Source organism: Osmerus eperlanus, chromosome 9 (assembly GCF_963692335.1).
Source record: "Osmerus eperlanus chromosome 9, fOsmEpe2.1, whole genome shotgun sequence".
Classification (NCBI taxonomy): domain Eukaryota; kingdom Metazoa; phylum Chordata; class Actinopteri; order Osmeriformes; family Osmeridae; genus Osmerus; species Osmerus eperlanus.
In genome coordinates, this window is record NC_085026.1 from 18,553,544 (window position 1) to 18,566,737 (window position 13,194).

Genomic DNA, 13,194 nt, shown 5'->3' on the forward strand with positions numbered 1-13,194 from the left:
ACCTTTGCCCCATGTCTTCCTCAGCTTCTGACCAACCACTACGAGCAGAGCTGGAAGTACTACTGCCTGCCGGTGGGCGGGGCCAGCTGTGGCTCCGCCTCCGACGCTGAGCTGCTCCTCACCAAGAAGATCTTCTGGGGCGTCTTCGACTCGCTGGCGCAGAGGGTAGGAGAACATCTGGAGAACATCTGGAGAACATCAGTTCTTCTTCACCCCCTTGGTGGTCATCAGAACATCACAGCTCTCCTCAACCAATCCCAGACTGACATCACCTGTACACAACAAAACCACAAAGCACTGCCTTTATCCACAGGGATGTACAGTACAGGGGAACCTGAAACATCTTGATTCGCAGTCAGGTGCTCTAACCACTAAGCTATCCCCTTTTGTGATGGTGAAGGCTTGTCTATGTTCCTGGCCCGTAGTTTACACCTTGTTGTACTGGAGGAACATTACAGCTCTCTAGCACACAGCCAAGTTCCTTCTGATTGGTTGGATTGGCGGTCTTAGAAATGGCCTTGTTTAAGGTTCTTACTGTTCATATTCAAGACTGTGTGTCAGATATTGATTAGGAGATGATAGGACATCTTTGAGTGCACACATGAAGGGCTGAAAACATATTTAAACAGATGATCGATCTCCATGCCTGACTCACAGATCTGCTGCCATCCCCTCCAGACATTCCTTCAACTTAGATTTTGGTCAATAGCGTTCTGGAAATTATATTCTCTCACGTTTTTGATGAAATTCACCATAAAAATATATGCTTGCCTCCTCAACCAGACCAGATCCACAACATAGTTCTGTCATTCAAGGTCATGACTATCCATATATTCTGGCTCCCTCTCTCCCTCTTCCTCTCTTCCTCTCTCTCCCTCTCCCTCTCTCCCTCTCTTCCTCTCTCTCTCCCTCTCTTCCTCTCTTCCTCTCTCCCTCTCTTCCTCTCTTCCTCTCTTCCTCTCTTCTTCTCTTCTTCTCTTCTTCTCTTCCTCTCTCCCTCTCGTCCTCTCTCTTCCTCTCTCTCCCTCTCTTCCTCTCTCCCTCTCTCCTTCTCTTCCTCTCTCCCTCTCTTCCTCTTTTCCTCTCTCTCCCTCTCTCCCTCTCTCTCTCTCCTTCTCTCCCTCTCTTCCTCTGTCCCTCTCTCTCTCCCTCTCTTCCTCTGTCCCTCTCTCTCTCCCTCTCTCCCCTCTCCCTCTCTCCCTCACTTCCTCTCTAACACATCTCTCCCTTCCGGATAGAAGTATGACCCAGACCTCTTCAAGATGGCCATGCCCTGCCTCAGTGCGATCTCCGGGGCCCTGCCCCCCGACTACATGGACCCCTCGGTCTGCGCCGGCCTGGAGAAGCCTGTGTCTGTGGACGCCCATGGCAGCTTCGACCCCAGGCCCATAAACACCTGCAGGTGAGCTCACCTGAACAGTCGCGCTGCAGACATAACTCACCAGCTTGTTTCATCTGCCTCACATACCTCCCTGTGTACAGCCCCTGTCCTCTGATGTCATACACAGGGCTTTTATTAATGTGAATTAATATGTAAATGTCCATACCCCCTGTAGGGCTGATTTCCTTCCTTGGGTAGGTGAGTGATTGTTTACGTTTGTTCCATGCAGCATATCTCTCCCGGAGAAGCTGGAGCACGTTGCCAACAAGTATGCGGAGCACTGTCATGACAGATGGGCAGCAGAGAAGGTAGGCCAGGGAGGAGACCTTCAGAGTTTAGATGAGATGATCTCAGATGCGACTGTGAAGGATGCACAGCCATCTCTGGCTCCATTATTTAAGGGCGTAGTGAAGATTCCACTTTGGCTGAGCAAACTATTTATATAGTTTTTTACTTTTACTTTCTTTTAGGGAACTTTAATCTTTCTGATATTGTATTTAGTGGAGTGATGTTTGTAACTGCTGTAACTGTATGGAGACTGTGTGTGTACTCCTCAGGTTCTGCTGGGATGGAAGTATGGAGACTGTGTGGATGAGAAGGCCAAGACCCACCCTCAACTCAGGACCTACAAAGGACTCACAGAGAAGGTGCCACACCCACATCATCCCCCACCCCAACACCAGCCACCAGGACAGGTGAGGTGACCCACAGCAGGGCTGACCTCCTCTCCCCGGTGCTCTCCAGGAGAAGGAGGTCTACAGGTGGCCGGTGAGAGAGTCTCTGAAGAGCATGCTGGCTGTAGGCTGGAGCATCGACAGGACCAGGGATGGAGAGACCACGTGTCTGCAGAGGGAGAGTGAGAAGATGAGGAAGATCTCCCAGACTTCCTCCCAGGTACAGCTCTGGAGCTGCACTTCTGCTGCTGGGACAGTTCCAACTGTGACTCTGCAGTCAGCTAAATGCCTCCCAGTGTTAACCATTGTTTTCTTGAATGCTGGCAGGCGAATGGATTCTACCCAAGCCCTCTAGACACCAGCAACGTGGTTCTGTCGAAAGAACAGCAGGTGAGCGACCTGGCATGGTGTTAGTGTTGAAGTCACCTCTGAGAGAGTGCTGAACAGCTACATTGTGTTGAATCTTGTCTCCATGATGTGGGTGATGTAACCTTCCTCTGTGTGAAGGGCATGGTGGAGGTAGTGGCAGAGAATCATCACAACATCTGGGCCAAGAAGAAGAAGACTGAGCTTGGAAGCAGAGGTGATTCTACATCTAGCACACACACACACACACACACACACACACACATGCACACACACACACACACACACGTCCATGTACTGTCTGCTGATGAGAGTGAGACCAAACAAGCCAATCACAGAGCAGAGGAGCTGCTCTACTGCACCATCTGCTGTCAGCCACATGCCTCCTCACCTGAGACATGCCTCCTCACCAGTCACACTGGGCAGGAGAGCTGTCACTAGCACTCATGTCATTCAGATGTGCCTTTCTTTGTCATCTTTGATATTTGAAATCATCACTATTCCTGCACATTAGAGTGTATTTGGCAGCCAGTACAGAGCTGTGTGTGTGTGTGTGTGTGTGTGTGTGTGTGTCAGGTGGAAGCAGCCACCCCCTGCTGGTGCCCTACGACACCCTAACCACCAAGGAGAAGGCTCGGGACCGCGACAAGGCCCAGGACCTCCTCCGCTTCCTGCTGCTCAACGGATACACTCTCACACGGTGGGTGTGTGTGTTTATACATGTGTGTGTCTGTGTTTGTACGTGTGTGTGTGTGTGTAGTACATGGTAGTTAGTGTAACCTTCCTGTACCTTCACGGCTCCATAGAGGACTGAAGGACCAGGACCACGACTCGTCCTCCCTGGAGAAGAGGTTCGCTTACAAGTTCCTCAAGAAGCTCCTGAAGTATGTGGACTCGGCCCAGGAGTTCATCGCCCACCTGGGTAAGACCTGCCCTCACTACCACACCTCACATCCACACCTCCCTACCACACCTCACATCCACCTGGGTAAGTCCTGCCCTCACTACCACACCTCACATCCACCTGGGTAAGTCCTGCCCTCACTACCACACCTCACATCCACACCTCACATCCACCTGTTCAGGTTAGACAATGTTGGATTAAATAATCAAAGTAAAGCTTGCCCTGTCTAGATCTGTCCAGTCTAGATCTTCTAGAACTTTCTGAACTCGTTCCAGAGGCCATGGCGTCCAGTGGGAAAACTGACAGATCACCTCACGAGCAGGAAATCAAGTTCTTTGCCAAAGTGAGGAAGTACAACATAGTACTGAATATCATGAACAACCCCTGAATATGAAGAACAAAGTCCAGTCCAGCAGTCTCTCAGATGTGGCCCTAACCCTAACCCCTGTCGCCCGCAGGTCCTGCTACCTCTCATCGACCAGTACTTCAAGAATCACTCTCTCCACTTCCTGTCGTCTCCCAGCCTGGCGCTGAGCAGCAGCGGTTACGCCTCCAACAAGGAGAAGGAGCTGGTGACCAGGTGCCCTCTCACTCTGACCACCTCTGCCTTCACACTGCACACTGCTCATCTGTTCCCTCTTCTGTTCTCTGTACCTCTTCATCTGATCTGTCCATTTTCCTCTCTCTGCTTCCTGTTTCCAGCCTGTTCTGTAAACTGGCAGCTCTTGTCAGACATAGGATTTCCCTCTTTGGTAAGGAGTTATGCCTGGATGAATGGAGGGAGGCAGGGAGGGATGGGTGTGGATGGGTGTGGATGGGTGTGGATGGGTATATCACAGTTAGAACATGTTTTGTATGCCCGTATCTGCTTCCAGAACTGTGTGTCATCCTGCAGGTAGCGACTCAACCTCCATGGTCAACTGTCTTCATATCCTGGCACACACCCTGGACACCAGGTGGGTAATACTCAGAGATGGGAAGTAACAAAGTACAAATACTTAATTTACTTTGTTTTAGACTTCTCTGTTCTCTCCCCTCTCCTCCTCGTTTTGAAAGGTTGAATATTTGTTTTTTGAAAAACGTTTTCGAAAGGTTGAGAAAATATTTCTGAGAAAAGTTTCGAAAAGTTTTTTGTTTAACAAGATTGGTGGAGGTGTCCCTCCACTCAGCACATTCATCACAGCTTTCACAACCGTGTTGGCATTCGTGGACAACATGGAGCAATGTAAAAAGGGACAAGCTAATGTTGTTAAAGCATCACACCATCTAGGGTGTCATATTATTTCATAATGTTGCCACACTGACAACCTAACCTTGAATCTAAATCAACCAAATACAACGTATAAATCATGGGAATTTCACCTTAGGGCGGTCAAAGCGATCAAGCAGATCTCATATTACACAGCCAAATCCTCCTGGGAAGCATGTGAATCAAGTCTCACATTCAAGCCTCTCCTGATTGGAGATTACAACGTCCTTTGCATACTGTTCAGCCATTGGCTCATCAGTAATCCTGCGTTGTGTGTCGTCCAATAGGACGGTGATGAAGTCAGGCACAGAGCTGGTGAAGGCGGGCCTCAGGACGTTCTTCGAGAACGCGGCGGAGGATCTGGAGAAGACCCTGGGGAACCTGGAGCTGGGCAAGTTCACGCACTCCCGCTCCCAGATGAAGGGCGTGTCTCAGAACATCAACTACACCACCGTGGCCCTGCTGCCCATCCTCACCGCCCTGTTCCAGCACATCTCCCAGCACCACCTCCAGCTGGATCTCATCTGTGAGTCACTGCAGCACACAGCGCCAGGGACGATGGATGATAGATGGGGGATGGATGGATGGATGATAGATGGGTGATGGATGGATGGATGATAGATTGGATGGATGATGATGGATGGATGATAGATTGGTGATGGATGGAGTGATTGATGGACGGTGTATGGATGTATGGAGTGATGGATGGAATGGAGGATGGATGGATGAATTAAATATATTCTTGTTACAGTACCTATAGAAACAAATGCTAATGCAGCTGTCTGTTTCTCCCAGTGGATGATGTGCAGCTGTCCTGCTATCGTATCCTGACCAGTCTCTATGCTCTCGGGACTGGAAAGAACATCTATGTTGAGAGGTACTCTTTAAATCCTGGTCAGTTTGAATCAGAGGTTTCAAATGGTTGCCTATTTGCCTGTGCTGTGTGTACAATGCCCCAGTCATTTGCACCTGACTTGGCATGAAAAATATAAAATGTCCATAGTGGATGTATTAGCAGGTGTGCCAGCCTCCCCAGACCTCCCCTGTGCTTCTCTCCCCGCAGACAGCTGCCCGCCCTGGGGGAGTGTCTGGCCACCCTGGCCGGGGCCATGCCTGTAGCCTTCCTGGAGCCCCTGCTCAACACACACAACCCCTGCTCCGTGTTCAGCACCAAGACGCCACGCGAACGAGCCAGTGAGGAACCCCACCCTCACACACAAACACAAACACACTCCAGATTCTCTTTCTGCTTGGTAGTTTAGTGTGTACACATTGTGAGCCGTGTGGAGCATTAGCCTGTCTGTGTCCAGTGCTAGGCATGCCTGAGTCTGTGGAGGAGATGTGTCCGGACATGCCCCGCCTGGAGGTGCTGATGAAGGACATCAACGACATGGCCGAGTCCGGGGCTCGCTACACGGAGATGCCCCATGTCATCGAGGTGGTGCTTCCCATGCTGTGTAACTACCTGTCCTACTGGTGGGAGAGGGGCCCCGAGAACCAGGCCCCTGGGGGCTGGTGCAGCACTGTCACCTCCGAGCATCTCAGCCTAATCCTGGGGAACATCCTCAAGATCCTCAACAGCAACCTGGGCATCGACGAAGCCTCCTGGATGAAGAGGATCGCAGGTGGGCTGGAGGGTTGCCCGGGAGTCAAAAAGCCCTCTTGGGGACCTATTCTGTGTGACCTCCTTAAAGGAGACCATGTCTGTCACTCTCAGCATCCTAACTTGACTCTCTGAATGTTTGTGTGTGCAGTGTACGTGCAGCCAATCATCAGCAAGGCCAGAGCCGACCTGCTGAAGAGCCACTTCCTGCCCACGCTGGACAAGCTGAGGAAGAAGACGGTGAAGGTGGTGTGTGAGGAGGAGCAGCTGAAGGCAGAGGGGAGGGGAGACACCCAGGAGGCAGAGCTGCTCATCCTGGATGAGTTTGCCGTGCTCTGCCGCGACCTGTATGCCTTCTACCCCATGCTCATCCGATATGTGGACAACAACAGGTGGGGCTGGGGAACTCTGGGAAATTGAGTTTTTGAGTGGTGAAGGATGGAGATGGGAACATGACAGGCTGTTGACAGGCCCTGTGTTTAAGGGACTCACCTCTCCTCCTGCAGGTGTCGGTGGCTGAAGGAGCCGGATTATGACTCCAACGAGCTTTTCAGAATGGTGGCAGAGATCTTCATACTCTGGTGCAAATCACACGTAGGTTTGCTTCTTAATCTTTAGACACACTGTCTAATTTATGATATCAAAATAAAAAGTATCAATGCAATTTGTCATTGTTCTTTCCTCAGAATTTCAAAAGGGAAGAGCAGAACTTTGTGGTTCAGAATGAAATCAACAACCTGTCCTTCCTGACTGGGGACAACAAGAGCAAAATGTCTAAGGTACGGGGGAATACCTCTTCTCCTCTCCTCTCCTCTCCTCTCCTCCCTCCCTCCCTCCCTCCCTCCCTCCCTCCCTCCCTCCCTCCCTCCCTCTGTAATGGCAGAATTCTAGTGGCACTGTGTAGATTTGAATAGTCAAGAGATGGCGGTTTCAATAAATTTATTTTGCTTGTACAAATTAAGAATTAACAAAGTACTTTGTGATCAGTCATAACGAAGGAGGTGCTAGCCACAGGTCGTTCGCCAGAGTGATGAAGAACAACCCTAAAACCCTGCCTTATATAAACTTTAGATCAAATGGTTCTTCTGATGGTCAATCCATCTATGTATCAAACTCTGTGATTGGTCAGCACTGCTCAGTGACAGTTTGACTCCATACCAAGTGTCCCACAGTTCTTTGATGTGGCATCTCTCCCCAAACCAGTAGATAGTAAAACCACAGGAGTTGATCAGTCAAATGGTCAACTGTCCTTTGTGTGGGCAACTTCAAACAAGTATTTAATTAACACCACCCATGTAACAGGAAGGGTCAGAGCAGCTTGATCAGTTCATCCATCTTAAACTGCTCCCTCAGATCACAATAACAATACAATTGAATCCACATTGTCTCCAGACCAGCTGTCTCATCCTCCCCAGGTGTCATAAACTGCAAATGGCATCTCTACCAAATGGAGTTGTTTCAACTTTCACTGTATCAAGCTTACTTAACCAACTTTAAACTTCTCTTAAAACACATTCCTCATATATAAAACACACACATTATAACTGTATTCCAAATTTCCACGACACCTCCCTCCCTCTCCTCTCTGCTCCTCTCTCCTCTCCCTCTCTGCTCTCCCCTCTCCCTCTCCTCTCTTGTTTACAGAAGTAGGTAGAGAAAAATGTACATTGTCTCATTGCCCTGTCGCATAAGAAACAAACAAACATTTATAGAACAAGCTGCGATACCATCACCTACCATTAGCACAGCACACACACACACCACACACACACACTCACCGCACACAAACACACACAGGGTTTCGGAAGGTTCTGTTGGTTGCTTGACAGCTTGTTTCTTTTTATCTCACAAAAACAAAGCAGTGGCAAACACAAAAAAAACACAATTTGTGCGAATGACGCGACTTTGCGCTATTTGCATCTATCGCGTCTTTCACTGACGCTGTGTTGAAAAAGTTGATCAATATTGAGATGACAGTGACGTTTTAAAAGAAACTGAGGGCAAGAATATTGTAGCTGTCTGTGGGCATTCTCTGCTATACGACACTACTTATCTACGTGTTTGTTTATAGTAGTCATTTCGGACATGCTTGACAACGGAAAAAAACGGTTGGCTCCTAGTGATTTGCGCGAATAAACACAAAAGAATGCGAAACGAAAATTTGCTTCATTTGCGCAAATAATTTGCTTCATTCGCGCAAATAATTTGCTTTGAGTTTGGTGTGAACACAGCGTTAAAGTGCACCTTATCTGATGTCCAGCCTATGACAGTTCCAGTCTGCTTCAGGGAGGTTTTTTGTGTCGGGGGCAGGCAGGGGGGCAGGCAGGGGGGCAGGACCAGGAGAGGAAACACAGGAAGCGCCGAGGGGAGTTCTACTCCGTCCAGACCTCGCTGATCGTGGCGGCGCTGAAGAAGATGCTGCCCATCGGCCTCAACATGTGCACCCCCGGAGACCAGGAGCTCATCTCTTTGGCCAAGACCCGCTACGGCCTGGTGAGGATGCCTGGGGCTGGGCCTGGGGCTGGGGCTGGGACTGGGCTGGGTCTGGGCTGGGGCTGGGGTTAGGGTTAGACTGGGCTGGTTCTGGGGTCTAGGGTCCCACAGCTTACCTAACTGACATGTGAGGTTCGGTGAGTGAAGTCTGTGTTTGTGTTCTCTTCACAGAAAGACTCAGACGAGGAGGTCAAGGAGCACCTCCGACAGAACCTGCACCTGCAGGTGAAGGTCAGTGGACCAGTATTCTGTTACAGTCTGGTAGACACAGTCTGGTAGACACAGTCTGGTAAACACAGTCTGGTAGACACAGCCTGGTAGACACAGTCTGGTAGACACAGTCTGGTAAACACAGTCTGGTAGACACAGTCTGGTAGACACAGTCTGGTAAACACAGTCTGGTAAACACAGTCTGGTAGACACAGTCTGGTAAACACAGTCTGGTAAACACAGTCTGGTAAACACAGTCTGGTAGACACAGTCTACCAAACACAGTCTTGTAAACACAGTCTGGTAAACAGTCTGGTAAACATAGTCTGGTAGACACAGTGTGGTAGACACAGTGTGGTAGACACAGTCTGGTAAACACAGTCTGGTAAACACAGTCTGGTAAACACAGTCTGGTAGACACAGTCTGGTAGTCACAGTCTGGTAGACACAGTCTGGTAGACACAGTCTGGTAGACACAGTCTGGTAGACACAGTCTGGTAAACACAGTCTGGTAGACACAGTCTGGTAGACACAGTCTGATAAACACAGTCTGGTAGACACAGTCTGGTAGTCACAGTCTGGTAGTCACAGTCTGGTAGTCACAGTCTGGTAGACACAGTCTGGTAGACACAGTCTGGTAGACACAGTCTGGTAGTCACAGTCTGGTAGTCACAGTCTGGTAGTCACAGTCTGGTAAACACAGTCTGGTAGACACAGTCTGGTAGACACAGTCTGGTAAACACAGTCTGGTAGACACAGTCTGGTAGACACAGTCTGGTAGACACAGTCTGGTAGTCACAGTCTGGTAGTCACAGTCTGGTAGACACAGTCTGGTAGACACAGTCTGGTAGACACAGTCTGGTAGACACAGTCTGCAGTCTGGTAGACACAGTCTGGTAGTCACAGTCTGGTAGATACAGTCTGGTAGACACAGTGTGGTGAGCGATGCCCAGCCTCCCCTCCCCTCCCCAGTCAGGAGACCCTGCTGTGCGCTGGCAGCTGAACCTGTACCGCCATGTGGTGGTGAAGAACGGAGGCCCTCCAGACCCAGAGAAGACTGTTGAGAGAGTCCAGAGCATCTCCGCTGCGGTCTTCAACCTGGAGCAGGTCTGCTCTCCTTACTCCTCCTCTCAGGAACCTTCTGGAAGCTCTGTCAGTGATAACTCGGGTGTGACGGTGTGCTTGCTGTGCTGTGCCGGGGCGGCGCTAGGTGGAGCAGCCGTTGAGGTCTAAGAAGTGTGTGTGGCAGAAGCTGCTGTCCAAGCAGAGGAAACGAGCGGTGGTGGCCTGCTTCCGCATGGCTCCTCTCTACAACCTGCCCAGGTACCCACAGCTGCACCTCCTCTGTCTCTCCCCCTCCTTCACCTCCGTTGTGCTTCCTAACGAGGTCCTTCCACTCCCAGCTAGTGTAGCAGAGGGGAATGGGGAAGGTCCCTCCTCCTCAGTATAAATAGTCCACCCGCGCCAGTGAAGAACTAGCTCTTCTGTGGCGTAGTTTGTTTGTAGTCACGCTCGTAGGTCAGAGTGCCCGAGTTTGAAGTCCGGTGTTGGTAAAGATCTGGGGGAAGCTAAACTGATGGGCTGCGCCACTACAGCTGTTACACTAGCACACTCTCTCCTCACAAAATAGAGCTCCGCTAATGAAACGCCAGCAGACGAGGCCATAAGCGTTTAGCGTGTAGCTGTTCTTCTCAGTGCTAGCTCGGCTACGCCAGTTGTCTCCACATCACAACTCTTATGCTTTTCCTGGGCTCTGACCCTGTATTAATGTGAAGTTTCCCACCCCCACTCTGTATGACAAATGTCTTGCCTGCGGGCTGTTATCGAGGAATAGGAGAAGGACAGTAGCAATTTCATGCCCAGATGCACTGTAACTCAGTTACAGAGCGCTAGGAGGGAAAACAGGCGGGAGGGGGAAAACAATTATGTACAACCTGGGGGTGGCCATCTTTAATGTGCGCTCAGCTGTCGCCTGGCGATGGGATGACTCATTTGAGCGAGTGATTGGCTGTCTTATGCACAGGGCTACTGCTTACACTGAGTCGGGACAGTAAGGCAGAAATGATGGTTCTGTGTATTCTGTTATTTATGTCTGGAACTGTATATCTTTGTTGTGAAAGGTCTGTGCTCTTCTCATTCCCTACCTGATCTATCTTCAGCTCATGTGTTTCCTGTAACCCTTATAGCTGACACACATAGAAACACACACTCACACTCTGTTCTGCTGTGTTTTGTCCTGAATGTAACCACTGTACCTCCCCTCAGGCACAAAAATAATAATTACTTCCTCATCGCCTACCAACGTTTATGGCTGGAAAAAATGTATGAGAAGTCAGACTGTGACAGTCTGCTCTTCATGCTGACGGTAATGTGACGCCTGGAGAACGTGTTCTCTCCTGCTGACCCTGCCCTGACCCTGCCCTGACCCTGCGCCTGACCCTGCCCTGACCCTGCCCTGACCCTGACCCCGCTCTAGCCGTGTGCTGGGACCGTAGCTAACTCCCACACTCAGTGTTCTCAGTGGCGTTTCGACTGGTCTGCCTGAATCTGAACATCCCTTGTAGCATTGACTGTGTGTAGCCTCCATTCATATACTAGAGAACTTCTATATTTGTTAGATCTTATCTTTGTTTTACTGTATAACCGATATGACCTAAATATATCTGCACCTCAAGGTGACCAGTTGGATTTGCCAGTGTCCTGTACTAACCAGTATTAACTAGTGTGCCCTCCTCCTCTCTCCTCCTTCTCCCCCTCCCCTTCCTCCTCTCTCCTCCTTCTCCCCCTCCCCTTCCTCCTCCTCCTCTCTCCTCCTTCTCCCCCTCCCCTTCCTCCTCCTCCTCTCTCCTCCTTCTCCCCCTCCCCTTCCTCCTCCTCCTCTCTCCTCCTTCTCCCCCTCCCCTTCCTCCTCCTCCTCTCTCCTCCTTCTCCCCCTCCCCTTCCTCCTCCTCCTCTCTCCTTCTGCTCCACTGCCCTGCTCCTGTCCCTCCTCCTCCCCAGGCATCGTTCTATTAACCTCTTCCTCCTGGCCTATCAGAGAATATGGATAGAGACGGAGACCTACTCTTTTGAAGAGAAGCTAGTTCAGGACCTGGCAGTAAGTAACGTGGTGCCCACTGCTCTGTGTGTTTCTGTGGGGGGACAGCCCCTCCTGTCCTCACCTCCAGTGTCCTGCTCCTGCAGCCTGGGCGGGGCTTTGGGCGCCGGCCGTCATGTTCTGCTGTGGCTCAGTGTCGCCCTACCGGTGTGTTAGACTGCCGCCCCTAGAGGGCGTGCATGACATCAGCCGTGATGTCAGAGCCTGTAGCTGTGTGTTTGTGTTGTCCTGAAGCCACGCCCCCCCACAGGTGAGGCAGCATCCAGAACTAATGCTGCAGCTTACTGACGACAGTCATGGAAGGCATACTGTCTTTTCTCTGACTTTTCTGCTCTCGCTTTCATGCCTTTTGGGGAATATGTTGTTTTGAAAGCTTTTGAGGTGGCCTTAAAAGGTCTGCTTTTTGCACAACTTTGTTAGAGAGATTCTCTCCCCCCCCCAAAAAAAAATCTAAGAAACTTTGCAAAGATTGTGCATAACTGCTGAAATAGTTGTCCAGAGACAACCCAGTGATGTAGCTTGATGTCGACTGTAGCTGGCTCAGACCAGGTCATGACAGAGTAGGCTGGGCTAACAAGCATGCTGCCATCACCTGCCCTTGACACACACACCTGAACCCTGACACACACACACCTGCCCCTGACACACACACCTGCCCCTGTCACACACACCTGCCCCTGTCACACGCACCTGAACCCTGATTCATCTGGCTGCTTTGTGTATGTTCACCCGTGGGTGTGTGTGAAGTGTGTATCCGCATGCTCTGCTAGATATCCCATACCTTAATCTATCCTGATCATGTGAAACTGATGTGTGTGTATATGGAGTAATGTACTGCACAGAGCAAGCATGTCCTGTTGGGGCTCAGTGAGATGCAGTGGAATGTCATCTTTGGTATTTCTGCCTCTTCTCACGTAGTCTCAGAGGCAAGGAGAGAACAGTGGTGTCCATATCGACCGACGGACAGCAACACACCAAATGTTGCTTCTCCCCTAGCCTTTTACTTCACTACTTTTTACTTTCAATGTGACTTTTGTGTGTAGAGTGTAATATATAACCTAGAAGGCTCACTGCTCAGGGTGGTGTGGTGGCAGCTGTGAGGGCTGGTCTCGCGGTGTGCTGATGTGTGTGAGGGCTAGTCTCGCAGTGTGCTGATGTGTGTGAGGGTTAGTCTTGCAGTGTGCTGATGTGTGTGAGGGCTAGTCTCGCAGTGTGCT

General features: G+C 50.4%; 1 protein-coding gene across 1 annotated transcript in view; it reads left to right on the forward strand.

The window, feature by feature from the left end:
* LOC134026995 (ryanodine receptor 3) overlaps positions 1 to 13,194 on the forward strand; it is a 108,550-nt gene that overhangs the window by 75,018 nt on the left and 20,338 nt on the right. Inside the window, 25 exon segments of the mRNA XM_062470094.1 lie at positions 25 to 165; positions 1,239 to 1,402; positions 1,611 to 1,689; positions 1,939 to 2,028; positions 2,126 to 2,275; positions 2,383 to 2,445; positions 2,563 to 2,638; positions 2,998 to 3,121; positions 3,228 to 3,343; positions 3,601 to 3,668; positions 3,784 to 3,905; positions 4,028 to 4,077; positions 4,221 to 4,281; positions 4,862 to 5,100; positions 5,370 to 5,451; positions 5,638 to 5,768; positions 5,885 to 6,199; positions 6,329 to 6,569; positions 6,684 to 6,771; positions 6,864 to 6,956; positions 8,500 to 8,670; positions 8,842 to 8,901; positions 9,853 to 9,987; positions 10,091 to 10,203; positions 11,146 to 11,245. Coding sequence (XP_062326078.1) covers positions 25 to 165; positions 1,239 to 1,402; positions 1,611 to 1,689; positions 1,939 to 2,028; positions 2,126 to 2,275; positions 2,383 to 2,445; positions 2,563 to 2,638; positions 2,998 to 3,121; positions 3,228 to 3,343; positions 3,601 to 3,668; positions 3,784 to 3,905; positions 4,028 to 4,077; positions 4,221 to 4,281; positions 4,862 to 5,100; positions 5,370 to 5,451; positions 5,638 to 5,768; positions 5,885 to 6,199; positions 6,329 to 6,569; positions 6,684 to 6,771; positions 6,864 to 6,956; positions 8,500 to 8,670; positions 8,842 to 8,901; positions 9,853 to 9,987; positions 10,091 to 10,203; positions 11,146 to 11,245 — 3,072 coding nt within the window.